The 24,411-nt window shown below is 44.1% G+C and overlaps 1 protein-coding gene across 1 annotated transcript in view; it reads right to left on the reverse strand.

Annotated features, from left to right (window-relative positions):
* LOC144258956 (interleukin-1 receptor-like 2) overlaps positions 1 to 23,243 on the reverse strand; it is a 34,772-nt gene extending 11,529 nt beyond the window's left edge. The window contains 5 exon segments of the mRNA XM_077807101.1: positions 2,470 to 2,535; positions 7,459 to 7,621; positions 9,949 to 10,135; positions 21,587 to 21,842; positions 23,183 to 23,243. Coding sequence (XP_077663227.1) covers positions 2,470 to 2,535; positions 7,459 to 7,621; positions 9,949 to 10,135; positions 21,587 to 21,842; positions 23,183 to 23,243 — 733 coding nt within the window.
* Positions 23,244 to 24,411: the final 1,168 nt, after the last annotated feature.

The following is a 24,411-nucleotide window of genomic DNA, read 5'->3' on the forward strand; positions in this document are numbered from 1 at the left end:
AATGCCAGTCAGCCAGCTGTTCTGGTGCCACAACAGCCTCTTGTAGGCAAAAGGCAGAACTGCAGCACTTCTTGGGCAGAATGTATTTACTGCGGGGAAAAAACTCTGCACGGAACATGAATTCTGAGCATGTACAGTGGCGCACAACTGCCTCAGGAGTAAAGGGTCTTGCCCTAAAGAATTCATAAGCCAAACAGCATACAGGACATGAAGCAACAAAAGCAGTGACTTTTTTTTGTTGTTGTTAATTATACAATTTTTGCTTGAATTTTATTTGTGATAAGCATTTCATTTTTTTCCATTTCTAGGATTAAAGGTGACCCACAAAGGAAAACACATAGATTTGTGCCTTTGTTGTTTCTTTTCAACAGACAAAGGTGACATGAAGTGAGGGTTTGTTTAAAGAAAAGGGGGGGAAAACCCTTAAACATTAGAAATTCAAGTCTTGCCTGCTTTATTTTCCCTGACTCTACGAACAATTGGAAAACTGGTAGAATTATGATATTCCAAATACAAGCAAGGGAAATTTGATTAAGGCCCAATCCAGTAAAAACATGTGTGAAGTTACTCATGTGAATAAGTGTTTGTAGGATCAGGGCCTGAAAGGAGTGGCATTTATCCAGGCTGTTTAAAACTCTGTTATGTTTGTTTTTGTTAACATCTATTTAAGTAAAACATCCTATAAAGATTTGAAGATCTAATGGGAAAAAAAAATCTGTTAAAGCTTCGACATTCCCCAGCTCTTCTCTTAAGGGCTGAGAAAGATCACAACGCACATCTCAGTCTGCAAGCGAATCTGGTTCCGAATCCCATTCCATTCTTTCCTATTCCCCTCCCCCCCGCACGCACACACACACATACGCACATACACACACACAGACAGGAAAGACACGACTGGACAGTCTAAAAAGATACAAAAATGCAGGTTTGGTTAAGAACATAAGAATGGCCATAATGGATCAGACCTATGGTCCATCTAACCCAGTATCCTGTCTTCCAAAAGTGGCCAGCAACAGATGCTTCAGAGGAAGAGAACAGAGCTGAGCAATTATCAAGTCCAGTCCCAGCTTCTATCGGGTTTTTATTTTTAAATTTGAAAACATATTACCGGGATTTGTTTAGACTTCTCAAAGCAGGAAAAACATCACTCACCCTTTCTCCCCAGCCCCCTTTTCAAGTCCCTTTTAAAGGCAAGCCTTGGAAGGTGAAACATGAAACACTGAATCAGGGTGGGAGCCCCTGGCATTTGGGAAAGGGACATAGATCCCCCCCACCCCAATTCATTAGAAAGTATTTAAGAACATAGGAATTGCCACATTGGATCAGATCTGAGGTCCATCTAGTACAGTGCTCTACCTCTGACAAAAGTTAGTGCCAGATGCTTCAGAGGGAAGTATAAGAACCCTGTGGTAGGAAGATGTGAAATAAGCTGCCCTCCACACTGGGTCTCATCCTGATCTCTAATAGTTAGACATGGGCTAAAGCCCTGAAGCATGGGGTTTAATATCCTGTCCAAAATAAATCATATCATGAACTGTAAAAAAGTGTGGCTGTTCTTCTTAATCATATCATTAACTGTAAAAAGTGTGGCTCTCTCTATCAACATCCAAAACAGTTTTTGAACCTTGCTAAATTTGGGGCTCAAAGACTTCCTGTGACAGCAAGTTCTACAATCTAATTACATGTTGTGCCAAAAGCACTTAGTTTCGCATCTGCCACTTTTTTACTTTAATCGAAAGACTTCTCATTGTGTTAGGAGACGAGAAGGGCAGAAGCTACTACCTTCGATATAATTTATTATTGTATATACTTTTATCTGTCTTTGGGTTTTATATTGCTGCCCCTCAACATGGCATCTGAACATCTTCCACACGAAATCAATAGCAGTAGTACAGTCCCAAGCAGACCATGCACTCTCTGGCACTTTTCCCTTTTTGGAATCAAAATTCTGCTTGGAGCAGGGTGGGGTTTCATTTGCTTGTGGGGAAGACGTCGATCAAGTCCCCTCTTGTTCATCTCCTTTCTAAGGTAAACAATCAAAATCTATTCAATCTTGCTTCACTAAGAATTTTTCCCCATCCCTAATTTTTCTCATTGCCCTTTTCTGAACCTCCCCTTTACCCTCTTCACTGCAAGTTACTCAATATTTATGTAGGATGGTCAAAAGATATCAAATCGACCACTTTGCAGCTGCTACTTCAGTCATGTAAGAAGTCCAGCCGGAGCCTCAGCCTTTTTAGCAATCCCAAGATGATTGACAGGAGATAGATGAGGAACCACCCCTTTATCCCCTTTAAAAAATAATAATAAAATAATAATAATGTAAATGGAGGTTCAATGAATTTTGGGAAAATACAGGAAAGGTTTCCCAGACTCAAGAAGTCTGAGGACCATAATAAAGGGGTTATGAATTGACAATGAGACAAAAGACTCTCAATTTTTATAATGTGCGATGAGCCCATTTCTTACCAAGTTCCACTTCAATTGTATTGTTTCTTGGATAAAGAATTTCAGTTTTCTTCTTCAGTGGGGTCTCTAAAAATTTTTAAAAAACAAAAGCACATGCATAAATACAAAATTTTATCAGAAATAATCAAAAGTAATGGCAAGGATATTTAGTACAGCGCTAGTTTAGAAATACCACTAACAAGCAGGAGTGGTTTATAGATGAACTGCAAAACAAGAACACAAAACTTTTGCCTGTAGCCCTTACTGTTCCTTTGCAATGAAAAGAACCTCAAACTTTTTCAGAAAGTATGTTTCTACATGTTTGTTTTGTGTTTGCTTGTTCTTTTCTTTCTGAAGAACTTCCATAAAACAACAAACAGACCGAGAAAAGCAGGGGAAGAGGTAAAACATATTAACAGTTACAGTATCCCAAAATATCAACAACCCTTCACTCTCCCTGCTCCATCCTTATTTGTAGTGTCCAGGATAACAGTTCTCTACTTAATCCAGACACCCCCCCCCCCAAAAAAAAAAGATTAACTACATCAAGTTAAATACCAGAAATACTTGCAAATACCTTAAAAATATCGGTTTTGTAGAAAAATCAGAACAGTTTTCTTGTCAAACAGTTGTGCTTAATTTGTGATGGATGACAGGGTCAGCCCAAACTTATACTAATAAAACCTTTAAACTATGCCACTCCATCACATTTCTTATTCCCACAGGCCCCAGCATGTCAGATACTGTACAGGCACATAGTAAGAGACAATCCTTTCCTCTAAAGACTCTATGATCTAAACAGATAAGACAGGTATAGGGCAGAGAGAGGAACAGAAGTGAAGCAACTTGCCCCAAGCCAAACAGCGGCAGGATTAGAACCCAGGTCTCTGAAGACCCAATCCAGCGCTACAGCTCCTGGACCAGAATGGCTCCGCAAAGCATTAGTTAATTATAATTCACTTTAGCATTACAATTATGGCTATAGTGCTCCAGGTGTGAATAACAGTACAGTAGACACTGCTTAGTAACAACCTGGAGAACAACCACTTTTGGTTAGCAGAAACATTTTGTTAATTGGTCTGTATACTGGCAACAGGCACGTCAGCTACTGAAAACAGTTTTTGTGGAAAGCCACAGCTGCAGGAAGGTTTGCAGCCACGGTCGGAAGGACTGGGATGTGTCTTCCCCAGCTGTAGGCCCTCAACCTACCGGCGGCTGGTGCTCGGTCTGTCCCAGTGCCTCCTTCCAGACTGCCGAAGAATATAAGAATGGCCACACTGCATCAGACCAACAGTCCATCCAATGACCCACTATCCTGTCTTTGTGAGTGGAAGCCTCACAAACCTGTCTGCAGCTAGTGCTCAGTATGTCCAAGAGCTTTCCTCTAGGGCTGCAGAAAGGGAAGGAAGCACTGGGCATGGCACCAAGCACTGCATGGCACCTCTCCCTGCGTTCTCCAGGCTGTGTTTTATCCTGAAACAAGGGGACCAGGATCAGCATCCCCCAGTGCTTCCTTCCCTGGCTGCAGTCCTGCACATCTGGCTGCAGCCAGGGCTTTCCACGGCTTATGGGGATGCTGGGATGTGCTGAGCCTGGGCCCCCAGTGCCAGGGCAGGATGTAGCCTGGAGAGCTCACGGAGAGGTACCGGTCAGGCCCCCAGTGCTCTCACTTCCTATGGAAAGCCCCAGCATCCAGGCAGCAGCCCTCTTCCCCACGGCTGCCCTACCTGCGGCCTATTCTGGGGCCCAGGATCAGCACGTACCAGCGCTTCCATCCCTGGCTGCAGCCCTGCAAACCTCCTTCCACTTACTGGCAATTGTCTAACAGCAGCAACTTTTTGCTGAAAACAGAGGGGCTGCGAGTAAGTGGACTCTATTCACATGGCAAGCTATCAGCTGACACATATTATGTCCCTCTTCACTATTTCACATGTAACTACATGTCTTTTTGTGCCCTGAAGGATCCCAGAATGCTTTACAAATGGTAGCATTATTATACATATTCCCCCCCCCAAGGATTAAGTAAACTCAGTCTTACCAAATTGTCAACCCAAGTGTTCAAAAGCAGTGCACCAAAATAACTGAGAGATTGGCTTAAAAATGATATTTTTTTTAAAAAAAAAAAAAGAAATTTTGAGTACTTTTTATTTGCCTTCTGGTTTGGCGACCTTCAGGGTGCATTAGGGTCGCATCTTCATATTCTTCTCTGCATTCATGAGTGTTAGAAACATACTTTTGTGCAAAAAGCAGAGATTCTCACATACTCATAACTCCCTGAGCTGGGGATATTAAGAAGAAAAAACACCAAATACAGCAAGTTAAGGTTGCTAGACTGCATCTCTCACCAACTCTGACCATTAAAAAAAACCCAGAGGAAATAAGCTATTAAGTCATTTAAACACCCAATTCACATTCCACTCATAAGTTCCCCTTCTCAGCCTCCCTTTCACACGCCACGTATCTCCACCTTGAACAAATGTGCAGCCTCAACTTCATCCCTGTAAGTTCAGATGTTTTGATGATTAATACAGAGTTACTGTCTGTGGCTTTCAGATGTTACATTCCATGTAGCTCTAGTGTGGCTCTGCAATGATATGTGTAAGGAAGTAAAGGAGAGAATCAAATTGCCAAAGGTGGCTGTGAGATTAGTTGTCTATAATGTTTAGGAACAGCGATGTGAGTTGGTGATCTGTGTTAATGACTGTTCTAAATCTGGCGGTCATTTTTATATAGAAATTACAAAACTGAGATCTGCATGTGATGGTGCATTATATTTATGGTTGGAATTAAGGATGCACATTGATTGGTCAGAGTGAGGGTGGAGAGAGGTAGCTGAGGTTCAGAAGGGCAACTGATGACTGGAGCATATGGGGTTGAATGTCCTAACTGCTTATTTCTTTGTTTTTTTGCAGTTTGAGTTGATCGGATGCACAGTCTGGTAACCTTAACTTAAAGTTAATTAAGTGTTGTGTGTGGAACTTTCTAGGTGTATTTTTAACATGTGTCAACACTGAGTTATTCACATGGGTAACTATCGGCTGACATATATTATGTCCCTCTGCAGAGACCTAGTATCTCTCATACTCATCTTCTCCCAACCAACTTTCACCCCCTCCCCAGCCACCCACAGAGCTGCACTCCTCTTCCAATGTCCCTTTAGCACCCCCATCCCTCCCCATGCCCCGGCTGCCCCTATACACTTCCCCCTTCATCCTGATCCACAGCATAGTCCCTCCAACATCCCTGCTCCTTACCATGTTCCTCTACTTCCCTGGGACATTCAGGTTTCAAGCAGCAATCACTGACTTTCAGTGCTTACTGCTTTTATTGGCTGCGGCTATTCTATGCTCCTAAAAGACACTTTGTTGACTAGGAAACAGCAGTGACTGGCAGGCGCAGTGGACGAGAAGTAGCCAAGTAACAGGATGAGTTACTTTGACTATGGTTTTTTATTTAAATTAATATACAAAATAAGTAAAGGCAGTAGCTTTAAAAATGTAGGGGTAAATAAACAAAGGCGGTGATTATTAAAAATAACCTCATAAAAACACTGGAGAAAGCAGCAGTTTAAATACTATTAGAAAAACTGTCAAGTGCAATGAATACAGTACTTTAAGAATGTGGAAAAGGTAATGGCTACAAAAATAGGTTTTAAGAACAAGAATAAAGATGTATTTAATTTTAAGAAGGGGAAAAATAAAAACACAAATCAGCAAAGTAGGAAAAGGGGATCATACAGAAAAATGAATCTAATTCATCCGGCCAGATCTTCAGCTGCTGTCTTGGTCATTCGTGCTGCTTTGAGGGCCAAGGCAGCCCAAAATCTGCTCTTAAAGAGCAGTTAGAAATTGCCCTGGTATAAAACTGGCAAAGCTAACTCTGCACCATGCACTCCCACCTTACTCTGTGCGGGCAGCACCTGGGCAAGGGAAAGGTGGGGCCAGAGTACATGGTGGAGTGGTCACCTGGGACAGGGGCTTTTTCATCCCCAGAATCAAGGGAGTGGGAAGGTGGCTTTAGAGTCTTTTCCTCTCCTCAGCTGGGGATTATTTAGCCAATCAAACTGAGCACTAGCTAGACCACCAGATCTTATCCCTGTTGCAATTTTCCTTCCTCCAACTGTTTCTTAAACCCAACTGTCACATCCGGTCTTAAAATCAGGACCTGTCTGTGTTGAGAGTATTCGTACTGGTGCAGCTGCACTGATGCAAGCCCTCAGCGTAGATGCACTTTACCAGTGTAAAACAGCTTGCGCTGGGGGGTTTGCATTAGTGCTGTGCACCAATACAAATGCTCCCAGTTTCAAATCATGGGAAGTCACACTAGTGCAAGCCTCATTTTACATCAGGGAAGTGCATTCCCCCTGGAGTTTGCTTCAATATATAAAAAGAAAAGGAGGACTTGTGGCACCTTAGAGACTAACCAATTTATTTGAGCATAAGCTTTCGTGAGCTACAGCTCACTTCATCGGATGCATCCTATGTATCATCATGGATGCATCCGATGAAGTAAGCTGTAGCTCACGAAAGCTTATGCTCAAATAAATTGGTTAGTCTGTAAGGTGCCACAAGTACTCCTTTTCTTTTTGCGAATACAGACTAACACGGCTGCTACTCTGAAACCTTCAATATATAGTACCAGTGCTGTTACACCAGTACATCCATCCCCAGTTTAGAACAGGCCCTTATATTGTAAACTAATCCAGAGAAGGCCTGTGTTTTCCTGTGTGTTTGTACAGCTCCTAGCACAACTGGACCCCAAATCCTGACTGGAGTCTCTATTTATTTTATTGTAATACAAACAAACAAAAATAATATTAATAGTGTTTTTCAGTCTTCTAGCTCTCCCTTAAAGTTATATAAGAATTACTAACAAACGATTATCTTAGTGGTCAAATTTGGTATTCCTTTGAATCCACACTAACCAATGAATTGACCAAAACTTCTGGATTTGCAAAAAAAAGTAACATTGAACTCTACAAATGCACTGAAGAATAAAAACAAGACTTACCTATAACAGTTACATAAATGTTTCGTGAAATATTATATTCTTTTCCCATATAATTATATGTCATTTTGCATATGTAATTTCTTGAATCATTTACATTCGCACTAATTATTATGAGATCATCATTCCAATTTAGAAATCTTTCATTGTCAATCAGATTACATTCCTAAACACAACAGAAAGTGCGCTGTTAAATCACAGACAGAGAATAAGAATACAGTACTCCAAAAATATCCAATTCAAATATTCCTTCCCATGGAATGGGGCAAGGTAATTTCACCAGTTAGGTTCAATATGAATGTTATGTTGAAACTAGGGTTGTCGATTAATCACAGTTAACTCATGCAATTAACTCAAAAAAATTAATCGAGATTAAAAAAATTAATCACAATTGCAGTTTTAATTGCACTGTTAAACAATAGACTACCAATTAAAATTTATTAAATATTTTGGATGTTTCTCTACATTTTCATATATATTGTATTCTGTGTTGTAATTGAAATCAAAGTGTATATTATTTTTATTACAAATATTTGCATCGTAAAAATTATCAACAAAAGAAATAGTATTTTTCAGTTCACCTCAAACAAGTACATAGTGCAATCTCTTTGTCATGAAAGTTGAACTTACAATTGTAGATTTTTTGGTTACACAACTGCACTCAAAAACAAAACAAATGTAAAACTTCAAAGTCTACAAGTCCACTCAGTCCTACTTCTTGTTCAGCCAATCGCTAAGACAAACAAGATTGTTTACACTTACAGGAGATAATGCTGCCCTCTTCTTATTTACAATGTTACCAGAAATTGAGAACAGATATTTATTTGCATGGCACTTTTGTAGCCAGCATTGCAAGGTATTTACGTGCCAGATACTCTAAACATTTGTATGTCCCTTCATGTTTCAGCCACCATTCCAGAGGACTGCTTCTATGCTGATGATGCTCATTAAAAATAATAATGTGGTTAATTAAATTTGTGACTGAACTCCTTGTGGGGAGAACTGTATGTCTCCTGCTCTGTTTTACATGCATTCTGCACATATTTCACGTTATAGCAGTCTCGGATGATGACCCAGAACATGTTGTTCATTTTAAGAACACTTTCACTGCAGATTTGACAAAATGCAAAGAAGGTACCAATGTGATATTTCTAAAGATAGCTACAGCACTCGACCCAAGGTTTAAGAATCGGAAGTGCTTTCAGAAGTTTTAAAAGAGCAACACTCCGATGCGGAAACTACAAAACCCAAACCACCAAAAAAGAAAAATAAACCTTCTGCTGGAGGCATCTGACTCAGACAATGAAAATGAACATACGTCGGTCCACACTGCTTTGGATTGTTATCAAGCAGAACCAGTCATCAGCATGGACGCATGTCCCCTGGAATGGTGGTTGAAGCATGAAGGAACTATGACTCTTTAGCACATCTGGCACGTAAATACCTTGCAATGCCAGCTACAAAACTGCCATGCAAATAAATGTCTGTTCTCACTTTCTGGTAACATTGTAAATAAGAAAAGGGCAGCATTATCTCCTGTAAGTGTAAACAAACTTGTTTGTCTTAGCGATTGGCTGAATAAGAAGTAGAACTGAGTGGACTTGTAGGCTTTGAAGTTTTATATTTGTTTTGTTTTTGAGTGCAGTTGTGTAACAAAAAAAATCTACATTTGTAAGTTCAACTTTCATGATAAAGAGATTGCACTACAGTACATGTATTAGGTGAATTGAAAAATACTATTTCTTTTGGTTTTTACAGTGCAAACATTTGTAATAAAAAATATAAAGTGAGCACTGTACACTTTGTATTCTGTGTAATTAAAATCAATATATTTGAAAATGTAGAAAACATCCAAAAATATTTAAATAAATGTTATTCTTTGATTAACAATGTGATTAATCACAATTAACTTTTTTAATCACTTGACAGCCCCAGTTAAAACTAAAACATCACCGAAGGTTTTTTTTCCCTATTTTCCTCCTAATACACCATAGGCAGAATTTAAGTCATTTGTGCACAGCAGGTACTCATTTAGGGTCTGATTCTGCAGTGAGCTCCGCATAGCGACAGGGCTACCAAGACAGGACTCAGTGCTGCGATGGGCTCAGCATCCTCAACTCACACTGAAGTCTGGCTACACATCAGGCCAGCCTCTTCAAGAACACAATCACCCTACTATGTAACTACGTATATATGTTGTTAAGGTCCCTTTTTTGTTCGATATGAGGGAAGGGGAAGATGAAATCACCTTCAAAACAATAGGCCCCTTGCGTGTCATGTGGGCAGCTAAAATAGACATGCTTATCTACATTTTATTATAGTAATTTCACCATGACACACAAGTCTCCTCACATGTACATCCCATGTCACAGAAAAAAAAGTCATATGATCTATTCTTTCTCCCCACCCTCCATTACCAATTCTAAACATCAGTTAAAACACAAAACAGTGGCTGAAAATGAAATAGGGGACAGACCCCACATGGTCTTATACCTTATACCAGTGAATGGGTAAAGTATTTTTCTCATCTCTGAAATAGTCTAGATGAGGACACACAATCTTTTCATTTGATGATGCTGGTATCTCTTGAGCATAGAAAAAATCCCCATTAAAACACAAACCAGCAGTATTTTTGAAAACGATTACATTGAAATATATTTTGTTGCAGCTTGTTAAATTCCTGTAATGAAAATAAAGCAGGTGAATTACAGTTCTAATATTTTTCATACTTATATCCTTTTCATACCTACTACCCTTTCTCTTTAGCCAGTTCTAATGAAGCTTTAACATCAGGCTGGAAAGTTGGGAACATAGTTCCCCCCAGAAGCAAATCCATTGCTGTCTAGCACATTGACTGTCAGAGGGTCCTGTAACAAGAATTTCCTACCCCACTCCCCCTGCCAGCTCTACTTTCCCTAGCATCAATTCCTTCATTCATTCCATAATCCACAAAGCCCATACGATTACAAAAAAAAAAAAAGAGAAGAGAAGACAACGTGGTCAGGTATGACATTCCACAAACTATGAACAAATTAAGAGACAGATCCTGAGGAGCAACTAAACTGCACAGAATGCTGATCAGCATGTACACACATGTGGTGTAAAGCTCGCCGTTGCACTCCTCCAAATCTGGTGCTCTGCCAATCCCCCTTCCAAGCTTTGGTCTACACTAGGGGTATGTCTACACTATGGAATAAGGTCGAATTTATAGAAGTCGGTTTTTTAGAAATCGGTTTTATATATTCGAGTGTGTGTGTCCCCACAGAAGATGCATTAAGTGCATTAACTCGGCGGAGTGCTTCCACAGTACCGAGGCTAGAGTCGACTTCCAGAGCGTTGCACTGTGGGTAGCTATCCCACAGTTTCCGCAGTCTCCGCTGCCCATTGGAATTCTGGGTTGAGATCCCAATGCCTGATGGGGTTAAAACATTCTCGCGGGTGGTATATATTGTCAGGCCCCCGTTCCCTCCCTCCCTCCGTGAAAGCAAGGGCAGACAATCGTTTCGCGCCTTTTTTCCTGAGTTACCTGTGCAGACGCCATACCACGGCAAGCATGGAGCCCGCTCAGGTAACCGTCACCCTATGTCTCCTGGGTGCTGGCAGACGCGGTACGGCATTGCTACACAGTAGCAGCAACCCCTTGCCTTGTGGCAGCAGACGGTACAGTACGACTGGTAGCCGTCATCGTCATGTCCGAGGTGCTCCTGGCTACGGATTGCTAGCAGTCGTACTGTACCATCTTCTGCCGAGCAGCCATGAGATGTGGATGGCATGCAGTCCTTCTGCACCGTCTGCTGCCAGCCAAAGATGTAAAAGATAGATGGAGTGGATCAAAACAAGAAATAGACCAGATTTGTTCTGTATTCATTTGCTTCCCCCCCTCCCCCGTCTAGGGGACTCATTCTTCTAGGTCACACTGCTGTCACTCACAGAGAAGGTGCAGCGAGGTAAATCTAGCCATGTATCAATCAGAGGCCAGGCTAACCTCCTTGTTCCAATAAGAACAATAACTTAGGTGCACCATTTCTTATTGGAACCCTCTGTGAAATCCTGCCTGAAATACTCCTTGATGTAAAGACACCCCCTTTGTTGATTTTAGCTCCCTGAAGCCAACCCTGTAAGCCGTGTCCTCAGTCGCCCCTCCCTGCGTCAGAGCAATGGCAAACAATCGGGCATCTGAGAGTGCTGTCCAGAGCAGTCACAATGGAGCACTCTGATGGGGCTAAAACATTGTCGCGGGCGGTTCTGGGTACATATAAGCAAGGGCAGACAATCGTTTCGCGCCTTTTTTCCTGAGTTTCCTGTGCAGACGCCGTACCACGGCAAGCAAGGAGCCCGCTCAGGTAACCGTCACCCTATGTCTCCTGGGTGCTGGCAGACGCGGTACGGCTTTGCTACACAGTAGCAGCAACCCATTGCCTTCTGGCAGCAGACGGTGCAGTATGACTGGTAGCCGTCCTCATCGTGTCCGAGGTGCTCCTGGCCACGTCGGCTGGGAGCGCCTGGGCAGACATTGGCGCAGGGACTAAATTTGGAGTGACTTGACCAGGTCATTCTCTTTAGTCCTGCAGTCAGTCCTATTGAACAGTCTTATGGTGAGCAGGCAGGCAATACGGATTGCTAGCAGTCGTACTGTACCATCTTCTGCCAGGCAGGCAAGAGCTGAGGATGGCTAGCAGTCGTACTGTACCATCTTCTGCCGAGCAGCCATGAGATGTGGATGGCATGCAGTCCTTCTGCACGGTTTGCTGCCAGCCAAAGATGTAAAAGATAGATGGAGTGGATCAAAACAAGAAATAGACCAAATCTGTTTTGTACTCATTTGCCTCCTTCCCTGTCTAGGGGACCCATTCCTCTAGGTCACAGTGCAGTCACTCACAGAGAAGGTGCAGCGAGATAAATCTAGCCATGTATCAATCAGAGGCCAGGCTAACCTCCTTGTTCCAATAAGAACAATAACTTAGGTGCACCATTTCTTATTGGAACCCTCTGTGAAGTCCTGCCTGAAATACTCCTTGATGTAAGGACACCCCCTTTGTTGATTTTAGCTCCTTGAAGCCAACCCTGTAAGCCGTGTCCTCAGTTGCCCCTCCCTCCGTCAGAGCAACGGCAGACAATCGTTCCGCGCCCTTTTTCTGTGCGGACGCCATACCAAGGCAAGCATGGAGGCCGCTCAGCTCACTTTGGCAATTAGGAGCACATTAAACACCACACGCATTATCCAGCAGCATATGCAGCACCAGAACCTGGCAAAGTGATACCGGGCGAGGAGGCGACGTCAGCGCGGTCACGTGAGTGATCAGGACATGGACACAGATTTCTCTGAAAGCATGGGCCCTGCCAATGCATGCATCATGGTGCTAATGCGGCAGGTTCATGCTGTGGAACGCCGATTCTGGGCTCGGGAAACAAGCACAGACTGGTGGGACCGCATAGTGTTGCAGGTCTGGGACGATTCCCAGTGGCTGCGAAACTTTCGCATGCGTAAGGGCACTTTCATGCAACTTTGTGACTTGCTTTCCCCTGCCCTGAGGCGCATGAATACCAAGATGAGAGCAGCCCTCACAGTTGAGAAGCGAGTGGCGATAGCTCTGTGGAAGCTTGCAACGCCAGACAGCTACCGGTCAGTTGGGAATCAATTTGGACTGGGCAAATCTACTGTTGGGGCTGCTGTGATGCAAGTAGCCAACGCAATCAAAGATCTGCTGATATCAAGGGTAGTGACCCTGGGAAATGTGCAGGTCATAGTGGATGGCTTTGCTGCAATGGGATTCCCGAACTGTGGTGGGGCCATAGACGAAACCCATATCCCTATCTTGGCACTGGAGCACCAAGCCGCCGAGTACATAAACCGCAAGGGGTACTTTTCAATAGTGCTGCAAGCTCTGGTGGATCACAAGGGACGTTTCACCAACATCAACGTGGGATGGCCGGGAAAGGTACATGACGCTCGCATCTTCAGGAACTCTGGTCTGTTTCAAAAGCTGCAGGAAGGGACTTTATTCCCAGACCAGAAAATAACCCTTGGGGATGTTGAAATGCCTATATGTATCCTTGGGGACCCAGCCTACCCCTTAATGCCATGGCTCATGAAGCCATACACAGGCAGCCTGGACAGTAGTGAGGAGCTGTTCAACTACAGGCTGAGCAAGTGCAGAATGGTGGTAGAATGTGCATTTGGACGTTTAAAGGCGCGCTGGCGCAGTTTACTGACTCGCTTAGACCTCAGCAAAACCAATATTCCCACTGTTATTACTGCTTGCTGTGTGCTCCACAATATCTGTGAGAGTAAGGGGGAGACGTTTATGGCAGGGTGGGAGGTTGAGGCAAATCGCCTGGCTGCTGGTTACGGACAGCCAGACACCAGGGTGGTTAGAAGAGCACAGGAGGGCGCGGTACGCATCAGAGAAGCTTTGAAAACCAGTTTCATGACTGGCCAGGCTACGGTGTGAAAGTTCTCTTTGTTTCTCCTTGATGAAACCCCCCATCCCTTGGTTCACTCTACTTCCCTGTAACATAACCACCCGCCCCTCCTCCCTTCAATCACCGCTTGCAGAGGCAATAAAGTCATTGTTGCTTCACATTCATGCACTCTTTATTCATTCATCACACAAATAGGGGGATGACTACCAAGGTAGCCCAGGAGGGGTGGTGGAGGAGGGAAGGAAAATGCCACACAGCACTTTAAGCACAGCACTTTAAAAGTTTACAACTTTAAAATTTATTGAATGACAGCCTTCTTTTTTTTGGGCAATCCTCTGTGGTGGAGTGGCTGGTTGGCCGGAGGCCCCCCCACCGTGTTCTTGGGCGTCTGGGTGTGGAGGCTATGGAACTTGGGGAGGAGGGCGGTTGGTTACACAGGGGCTGTAGTGGCAGTCTGTGCTCCAGCTGCCTTTGCTGCAGCTCAACCATACACTGGAGCATACTGGTTTGGTCCTCCAGCAGCCTCAGCATTGAATCCTGCCTCCTCTCATCACGCTGCCGCCACATTTGAGCTTCATCCCTCTCTTCAGCCCGCCACTTACTCTCTTCAGCCCGCCACCTCTCCTCCCGGTCATTTTGTGCTTTCCTGCACTCTGACATTATTTGCCTCCACGCATTCGTCTGTGCTCTGTCAGTGTGGGAGGACAGTATGAGATCGGAGAACATGTCATCGCGAGTGCGTTTTTTTTTCTTTCTAACCTTCACTAGCCTCTGGGAAGGAGAAGATCCTGTGATCATTGAAACACATGCAGCTGGTGGAGAAAAAGAAAAGGGACAGCAGTAAAGACACATTTTATAAAACAGTGGCTACACTCTTTCACGGTAAACCTTGCTGTTAACATTACATACATAGCACATATGCTTTCGTTACAAGGTCGCATTTTGCCTCCCCCCACCGAGTGGCTACCCCCTCAACCTTCCCCCCTCCCTGTGGCTAACAGCGGGGAACATTTCTGTTTAGCCAAAGGCAAACAGCCCAGCAGGAATGGGCTCCTCTGAGTGTCCTCTGAAGAAAAGCACTCTATTTCAACCAGGTGACCATGAATTATATCTCACTCTCCTGAGGATAACACAGAAAGATAAAGAACTGATGTTGTTTGAATGCCAGCAAACATACACTGCAATGCTTTGTTCTACAATGATTCCCGAGTACGTGTTACTGGCCTGGAGTGGTAAAGTGTCCTACCATGGTGGATGGAATAAGGCTGCCCTCCCCAGAAACCTTTTGCAAAGGCTTTGGGAGTACATCTAGGAGAACCGTGAATGCCAGGGCAAAGTAATCCTTTCACATGCTTGCTTTTAAACCATGTATAGTATTTTAAAAGGTACACTCGCCAGAGGTCCCTTCTCCGCCTGCTGGGTCCAGGAGGCAGCCTTGGGTGGGTTCGGGGGGTACTGGCTCCACGTCCAGGGTGAGAAACAGTTCCTGGCTGTCGGGAAAACCGGTTTCTCCTCTTGCTTGCTGTGAGCTATCTACAACCTCATCATCATCATGATCTTCTTCGTCCCCAAAACCTGCTTCCGTATTGCCTCCATCTCCATTGAAGGAGTCAAACAACACGGCTGGGGTAGTGGTGGCTGAACCCCCTAAAATGGCATGCAGCTCATCATAGAAGCGGCATGTTTGGGGCTCTGACCCGGAGCGGCCATTCGCCTCTCTGGTTTTCTGGTAGGCTTGCCTCAGCTCCTTCAGTTTCACGCGGCACTGCTTTGGGTCCCTGTTATGGCCTCTGTCCTTCATGCCCTGGGAGATTTTGACAAAGGTTTTGGCATTTCGAAAACTGGAACGGAGTTCTGATAGCACGGATTCCTCTTCCCAAACAGCAATCAGATCCCGTAACTCCCGTTCGGTCCATGCTGGAGCTCTTTTGCGATTCTGGGACTCCATCATGGTCACCTCTGCTGATGAGCTCTGCATGGTCACCTGCAGGTTGCCATGCTGGCCAAACAGGAAATGAGATTCAAAAGTTCGCGGTTCTTTTCCTGTCTACCTGGCCAGTGCATCTGAGTTGAGAGTGCTGTCCAGAGCGGTCACAATGGAGCACTCTGGGATAGCTCCCGGAGGCCAATACCGTCGAATTGTGTCCACAGTACCCCAAAATCGAGCCGGCAAGGCCGATTTAAGCGCTAATCCATTTGTCAGGGGTGGAGTAAGGAAATCGATTTTAAGAGCCCTTTAAGTCGAAATAAAGGGCTTCATTGTGTGGATAGATGCAGGTTTACATCGATTTAATGCTGCTAAATTAGACCTAAAGTCCTAGTGTAGACCAGGGCTAGGAATTGAGGTCGAATTTAGCAGCGTTAAATCGATTTAACCATGCACCCGTCCACATGACGAAGCCCTTTTTTTCGACTAAAAGGGCTCTTAAAATCGATTTCCTTACTCCACCCCCGACAAGGCTCGCCCAAGGCTGCCTCCCGGCCCCGCCAGGCAGAAAAGGAACCTCTGGTGAGTGTACCTTTTAAAATACTACACATGGTTTAAAAGCAAGCATATTTAATGATTAATTTGCCCTGGCATTTGCGGCTCTCCTGGATGTACTCCCAAAGCCTTTGCAAAAGGTTTCTGGGGAGGGCAGCCTTATTCCATCCACCATGGTAGGACACTTTACCACTCCAGGCCAGTAACACGTACTCGGGAATCATTGTAGAACAAAGCATTGCAGTGTATGTTTGCTGGCATTCAAACAACATCCGTTCTTTATCTCTCTGTGTTATCCTCAGGAGAGTGATATCATTCATGGTCACCTGGTTGAAATAGGGTGCTTTTCTTAAGGGGACATTCAGAGGTGCCCATTCCTGCTGGGCTATTTGCCTGTGGCTGAACAGAAATGTTCCCCGCTGTTAGCGACGGGGAGGGGGAAGGGGCTAGCCACACGGTGTGGGGAGGCAAAATGCGACCTTGTCACGAAAGCACATGTGCTATGTATGTAATGTTAACAGTAAGGTTTACCATGAAAGAGTGTACCCATTGTTCTATAAACTGTGTCTTTTTAAATACCACTGTCCCTTTTTTTTTCTCCACCAGCTGCGTGTGTTTCAAGGATCTTCTCCTTCCCAGAGGCTAGCGAAGATTAGAAGGTGAAAAAACCGCACTCGTGATGAAATGTTCTCTGAGCTCATGCTGTCGTCCCACACTGACAGAGCACAGACGAATGTGTGGAGGCAGACAATGTCAGAGTGCAGGAAAGCACAAAATGACCGGGAGAAGAGGGGGCGGGCTGAAGAGAGTAAGTGGCGGGCTGAAGAGGGGCTGAAGCTGAAAGGTGGCGGCAGCGTGATGAGAGGAGGCAGGATTCAATGCTGAGGCTGCTGGAGGATCAAACTAATATGCTCCAGCGTATGGTTGAGCTGCAGGAAAGGCAGCAGGAGCACAGACCGCTGCTACAGCCCCTGTGTAACCAACCGCCCTCCTCCCCAAGTTCCATAGCCTCCTCACCAAGACGCCCAAGAATGCGGTAGGGGGGCCTCTGGCCACCCAGCCACTCCACCCCAGAGGATTGCCCAAGCAACAGAAGGCTGGCATTCGATAAGTTTTAAACTTTTAAAGTGCTGTGTGGCCTTGTCCTTCCCTCCTCCACCACCCCTCCTGGTGCTTCTCTCCTCCACCACCCCTCCTGGGCTACCTTGGTAGTTATCCCCCTATTTGTGTGATGAATGAATAAAGAATGCATGAATGTGAAGCAACAATGACTTTATTGCCTCTGCAAGCGGTGATCGAAGGGAGGAGAGGAGGGTGGTTAGCTTACAGGAAAGCAGAGTGAACCAAGGGGCGGGGGGTTTCATCAAGGAGAAACAAAGAGAACTTTCACACCGTAGCCTGGCCAGTCATGAAACTGGTTTTCAAAGCTTCTCTGATGCGTACCGCGCCCTCCTGTGCTCTTCTAACCGCCCTGGTGTCTGGCTGTCCGTAACCAGCAGCCAGGCGATTTGCCTCAACCTCCCACCCCGCCAAAAGCGTCTCCCCCTTACTCTCACAGATACTGTGGAGTGCACAGCAAGCAGTAATAACAGTGGGATAACAGTGGGAATACTGGCTGAGGTCTAACCGAGTCAGTAAACTGGGCCAGCGTGTTTTTAAACATCCAAATGCACATTCTACCACCATTCTGCACTTGCTCAGCCTGTAGTTGAACAGCTCCTCACTACTGCCCAGGCTGCCTGTGTACGGCTTCATGAGCCATGGCATTAAGGGGTAGGCTGGGTCCCCAAGGATACATATAGGCATTTCAACATCCCCAAGGGTTATTTTCTGGTCTGGGAATAAAGTCCCTTCCTGCAGCTTTTGAAACAGACCAGAGTTCCTGAAGATGCGAGCGTCATGTACCTTTCCCGGCCATCCCACGTTGATGTTGGTGAAACGTCCCTTGTGATCCACCAGTGCTTGCAGCACTATTGAAAAGTACCCCTTGCGGTTTAGGTACTTGCCAGCTTGGTGCTCCGGTGCCAAGATAGGGATATGGGTTTCGTCTATGGCCCCACCACAGTTCGGGAATCCCATTGCAGCAAAGCCATCCACTATGACCTGCACATTTCCCAGGGTCAATACCCTTGATATCAGCAGATCTTTCATTGCGTTGGCTACTTGCATCACAGCAGCCCCAACAGTAGATTTGCCCAGTCCAAATTGATTCCCGACTGACCGGTAGCTGTCTGGCATTGCAAGCTTCAAAGGGCTATTGCCACTCGCTTCTCAAGTGTGAGGGCTGCTCTCATCTTGGTATTATTGCGCCTCATGGCAGGGAAAGCACATCACAAAGTTCCATGAAAGTGCCCTTACGCATGAGAAAGTTTCACAGCCACTGGGAATCATCCCATACCTGCAACACTATGCGGTCCCACCAGTCTGTGCTTGTTTCCCAAGCCCAGAATCGGCGTTTCACCGCATGAACCTGCCCCATTAGCATCATGATGCCCACATTGCCAGGGCCTGTGCTGTGAGAGAAGTCTGTGTCCATGTCCTCATCACTCTCATCACCGCGCTGACGTCGTCTACTCGCCCGGTTTCACTTTGCCAGGTTCTGGTGCTGCATATACTGCTGGATAATGCGCGTGGTGTTTAATGTGCTCCTAATTCCCAAAGTGATCTGAGCAGGCTCCATGCTTGCCGTGGTAAGGCATCTGCACAGAAAAAAGGCGCGGAACGATTGTCTGCCGTTGCCCTGACACAGCTTACAGGGTTGGCTTACAGGGAATTAAAATCAACAAAGGGGGGGTGGCTTTGCGAGAAACTGAATGGTCCCCTCAAGGACAGAACTCAAAACTGGGTTTAGCAGGCCGTTGATTTCACGGAGGGAGGAAGGAGAAAATGAATACAAAACAAATCTGCTCTATTTCTTGTTTTGATCCACTTCATCTATCTTTATACATCTTGCTGGCAGCAGACTGTGCAGTACGACCGCTAGCCATCGTCATCTCCTGGGTGCTCGGCAGAAGACGGTGCAGTATGACTGCTGGCCATCGTCTTCTCCTGGCTGCTGATTAAAAGACAATGCACTAGGACTGCCGGTAGGACTCAATCGCCATGAGACAAAACTTAAAAGGGAAATGACCTGGCTGAGTCACTCCCATGTTTACCCAGGCGCCCCGACCTCATCGAGGTTGGTTAAAAGAGCATCCAGGACTACGTCGACAACGGCTACCAGTCATACTGCACTGTCTGCTGCCAAAAGGCAATAAACTGCTGCTGTGTAGCAATGCAGTACCGCGTCTGCCAGCACCCACGAGACATACGGTGATGGTTAGCTGAGCGGCCTCCATGCTTGCCGTGGTATGGCATCTGCAAAGGTAACTCAAGAAAAAAGGCACAAAACGATTGTCTGCCCTTGCTTTCACGGAAGGAGGGAGGGAAGGAGGGCCTGACGATATGTACCCAGAACCACCCGCGACAATGTTTTAGCCCCATCAGGCATTGGGATTTCTACCCAGAATTCAAATGGGCGGCGGAGACTGCGAAAACTGTGGGATAGCTACCCACAGTGCAACGCTCTGGAAGTCGACGGTTGCCTTGATACTATGGACGCACTCCGCCGACTACATGCACTTAGAGCATTTGTGTGGGGACACACACAATCGACTGTACAAAAACGCTTTCTACAAAACCGACTTCTATAAATTCGACCTAATTTCGTAGTGTAGACATACCCCAAGTTACAGCGGCCTTCAAGCTGATCTAATTTAAGTCTGCACAGAAGGGGACAAAAGGATTGGTGTGGTGTAAGGGTCACCTAGCTATGCTTCCTCTTCTGCTATTCTGGCAGCAAGGAAAGAGCCCCTACACTGGCTTTACATCATCAGAAAACTGTCCTTACATTGGTGTGATCCTCCTTGAGATGCTTATGCCAGCTTTATGACCAGAGGATTTTTGGGTCAGAGTCCACTAGTGGTGCAAGACCAGCTGCTGCACTATACCAGAGAACCTGGCTCACAGAGTCTTTTTTTCTTTGGGTCTGCCTAATTACTTCAGACTGTCAATGAACTGACTGTTTTAAAAGTCTGAGAGAATTTGTTTGCTAGTCATGTTTTAATTAGCAAAAAATTCCTCCAATCCCTGAAAACTCACAGCAAACAAACACTGTTCGAACTGGGGTATGAACCTCCCATGTGCAAATACATGTCCATGAATGAACGTCATCATACCCTGTCTACTGGCCTTCAAACAGCGTCCAGGCAACTGGCTTATGCTGAAGAAACAAATATGATTACTGAATTTTAGGGACCCAGGAGAATGCTGTAGCTGGGAAAGAATACATCAATTTAGATCACTTCTTAGTTCTTCAAGGGCCAGAACAGGGAAGGATTTCTGAGACCATGGCTACATCTGGATTACAACTGAAAATTAAGGCTGGACATGGTTTTCTGGAGGCCTGAAGAGGGTTAGGATGGGCATGAGTTTTTAACACTGGGCAGCAGGACTGGGAAAAAAAATCACTGGGGCAGATCCTCCACTGGTGCAATTTGTCTTGGCTCTATTGAAGTAATTGGAACTATAGCAATTAATACCAGCTGAGGTTTTGCCGCCATTATGTCCTATCATCATGATATCTGAATAGACACAAACCTCATGATATCATGGCTAGAGCTGGCTGAAAGTGTTTCCTCTGGAAGTTTTTCAAGGAAAAGTGTTTTTCATTACAACTTTTTGCAGCGTTTGTAATTTTCTGATTTTCAACTACATGAAATAAAAGATTTTATTACCAAGAAACAAAACTGTTAACTCCATTAAATTCCAATCAAAATGAAAATGTTTCACTTCCAATAATTTTCTTTAAAAAAAATCAAAATTCTGAAAAAAAATTCAAATTTTTAAAAAATAATCTCCTTTAGTTTGAAAGTTTCCATAGAAAATAATTAGTATTTTCTGACCAGCTCTAATCATGAAGTTGTGTCAGCGATGAATGTACTTGGGATTCTTTTCCAATAAAGTGTAACAGCCTCATCAAAATCAGCTCTGCTGTAAATCAAAATGAGTAGCTCTGTTTTTAATAATAAACCGTAAGAGTTTGTGAAGGGAAAACTACAAGCTAAGCCCAGACTTAATATCAGAAAAATAATTCAGATACTTGTTTAATTATTATTTTTTCAAGCTCACATCTACAGCTTGTAGCTTTTGTAAAAAAACCAGACCAAAGGAAAAACACATTCTTACCATATGACACATTCATAGGATCCTGAGTCTTCTAAAATTGCAGGCATAAACCAAAGCAAGTTCTCATGCTGATGTATTCTGGAAAGTTTCACTTGAGTTACAGGCATTTTTCTCCCACTTTTATACCAAGTCAAGCTGTAATTCATGTGCTGAAGAGCCAGTGTTTTATCTAACAAACAATCAATAGTAAGAGGTTCTCCTACCAGTACAGATACCAAACTTTGACTGTGCAGCACATCATGTACCATGCATTCCTCTAAAAAACATGGAGACAAAATTTAAAAAAGACATGAGTATAGAACTATGGAGACAAATTGTCTATTTCTTTAACAGGTTTTCAATATTCATCCTTAAATACTCTTGTGGGACAGGCAACTCCAGCATCTACAAACTAAATGATATTCGATAACTATACACAAAAATTCTGTTAGTGAAATTCTAATCATAAAGAAGGCAGAGAGTTCCCCAGCAATCTGAAATCTGACTATTTTATGTGAAGGAATTAGGAGAATATCATTAGAAACTGTCAGCTTCAATGTGATAGCCAAATCCCAGTTTAAGTAATTATATTTTGCCTATCTAGAATTCCCCACACTGAGTTTAGATTGCATATTTTGTTTCACCTCCCTTCCCGCACCGAGTTGAAATTTCAAAAGCACTAAATAGCAACTTATCTCTGCTCTCATTGAAGACAAGGGGAGCTTACCATTGGCTTTGATGAGAGTAGAGTTAGGCTAATAGAGAGTACTTTTGGAAAATCTCACCCTACATTGTTTTGTAGCAGTACTGTCCAGTCTTCAATTGTTCCATCAGCCCATGCAATAAATGACTAGTTTAGCCAGCATCAACTCTCACTCTGAAATATACTGAAAGCAAGAGGAGCATGCCAACTTCCAGGAAACAGTAATTGTTCTTTACCTGACTTTTTCCATCCCAATGTGCAAATACCTGATCACAACATACTGGTACAAAGGTCCTTCTACATTCTCCAAGTCTGCACATTGGGGGAGAGTGGAAAACAAGGAGAATTTTATGGAGCTGTCATTTCCAACTTCTGCTACTCTGTCCCCTGCTTGTATGAGCTTTCTGCTGCTTTGCTGTCAATGGCAGCATGGAATTAACAGATACATGGGGACTTGATATTGTAAAATAATTTGTCAGCCTAATCCTGCCCAGATCTGGAACAATAAGAAGGTGTATACATTGTAGGATTATATAGAGACACTGAAAGATGTACAAATATAAGTCTTGAGAATTCTCCACACTGAAAATATCAAATGTGTATCAAATCTAGGATATTCAATACTTTTTACAGTGCTCATTTAAAAATGCCTAGGTTTGGAAAGCACACATAATGCACTGACAAACTTCACACCAAAGCAACTTAAGATCACAAATAAAAGCCACACCATTTTATAATGAAAATACAACACACCCTAAATATATAGAGTTCAGACTAGCGTCTCTACTGGTCATACTAATCTCTGTTCTTAAATAGCTGTTTTCAGGTATCTGAGAAGTAAGTTACTTTAATACATGTGTGTGAAAAGAGCGCATTTCAGAGGAAGTAATTAAGAAACCATCTGATCAACTTACCTGCCTTCACTGAAGAGATAAACACTAGGATTATACTGCAGGTAATCACAGCTGTAGCCATTATGTTTTACTAGAGGGAAAAAAATAGATTCAGTATTGTCTCTCTCAAAGTAGTACAACTCAGAGCAGAACAAAAATTACAAGCGTCCACACTGTAACTTGTATTTTTATAGATCTTTTTGTACACAAGGACCTCATAAGAATGGCCATACTGGGTCAGACCAATGGTCCATATAGCCTGGTATCCTGTCTTCTGACAGTGGCCAGTGCCAGATGCTTCAAAGGTAATTAATAAAACAGGGCAATTATCGAGTGATCTATCCCCGTTGTCTGGTCCCAGCGTCTAGAAGTCAGAGGCTTAGGGATACCCAGAGCGTGGGGTTGCGTCCCTGATTATCTTGGCTAATAGCCATTGATGGAGCTATCTTCCATGAACTTAACTAGTTCTTTTTTTAACCTAGTTATACTTTTGACCTTCATAACATATCCTGGCAATGGGTGTCACGCTGTCTGGAGCGGCTCACGAGGGCTTACCACAGGGCAGACTGTCAAAAACAGGGCAGACTAGCGGTGTATTCTATAATTAGATTTCACCAACCCAGTAACCAATGTGAACTCCTGGTGTAACAGTCTTACCATGGAGTCACAGACAGTCCCCTTAGACTCTCCAGTCTATCTTGCCACCGAGGCAAGCTGGACTCAGTGATAAATGGTCACACCAAAAATCACACAATATTCAGGTTGCTTCCATTTCCAAGAGACCAACACTTACCCCAGATCAGTTGGTACCCAGGAGCTTACATCAATGACAATGCCTGTAACCAATCCTGTAATAAACTATCTAAAGGTTTATTGAACTAGGGAAAAGAAATAAGAGTTATTTACAGGTTAAAGCAAGCAAATATATACACACAAATGAGTTATCTAAATCACTAGAGTGACAGAGTTGTAGAGATCTGTCAATTCAAAGTATCTTGGGATACCTGCCTCAGTCTCTGGCCCTCTCAGCGTTCAAACAGCAAAGAGAGAGATGGACAAATTTCCTCTGATTTTATTTCCTTCATTCAGTTTTCAAGTCCATAGGATAAGCTTCCTTGCACACAGCTTTTCCTAGGTGTGATAGGGCCATTAACCAATCCTTTGTATTGCGATGTTCCTTGATGGCTCATCTTTATTTTGATAGTCCTTCTGGATGGCTGCGGGGTGGGGGACATGATTCCCATACCTGG

This window comes from Eretmochelys imbricata, chromosome 1, assembly GCF_965152235.1.
Source record: "Eretmochelys imbricata isolate rEreImb1 chromosome 1, rEreImb1.hap1, whole genome shotgun sequence".
Taxonomy (NCBI): Eukaryota; Metazoa; Chordata; order Testudines; family Cheloniidae; genus Eretmochelys; species Eretmochelys imbricata.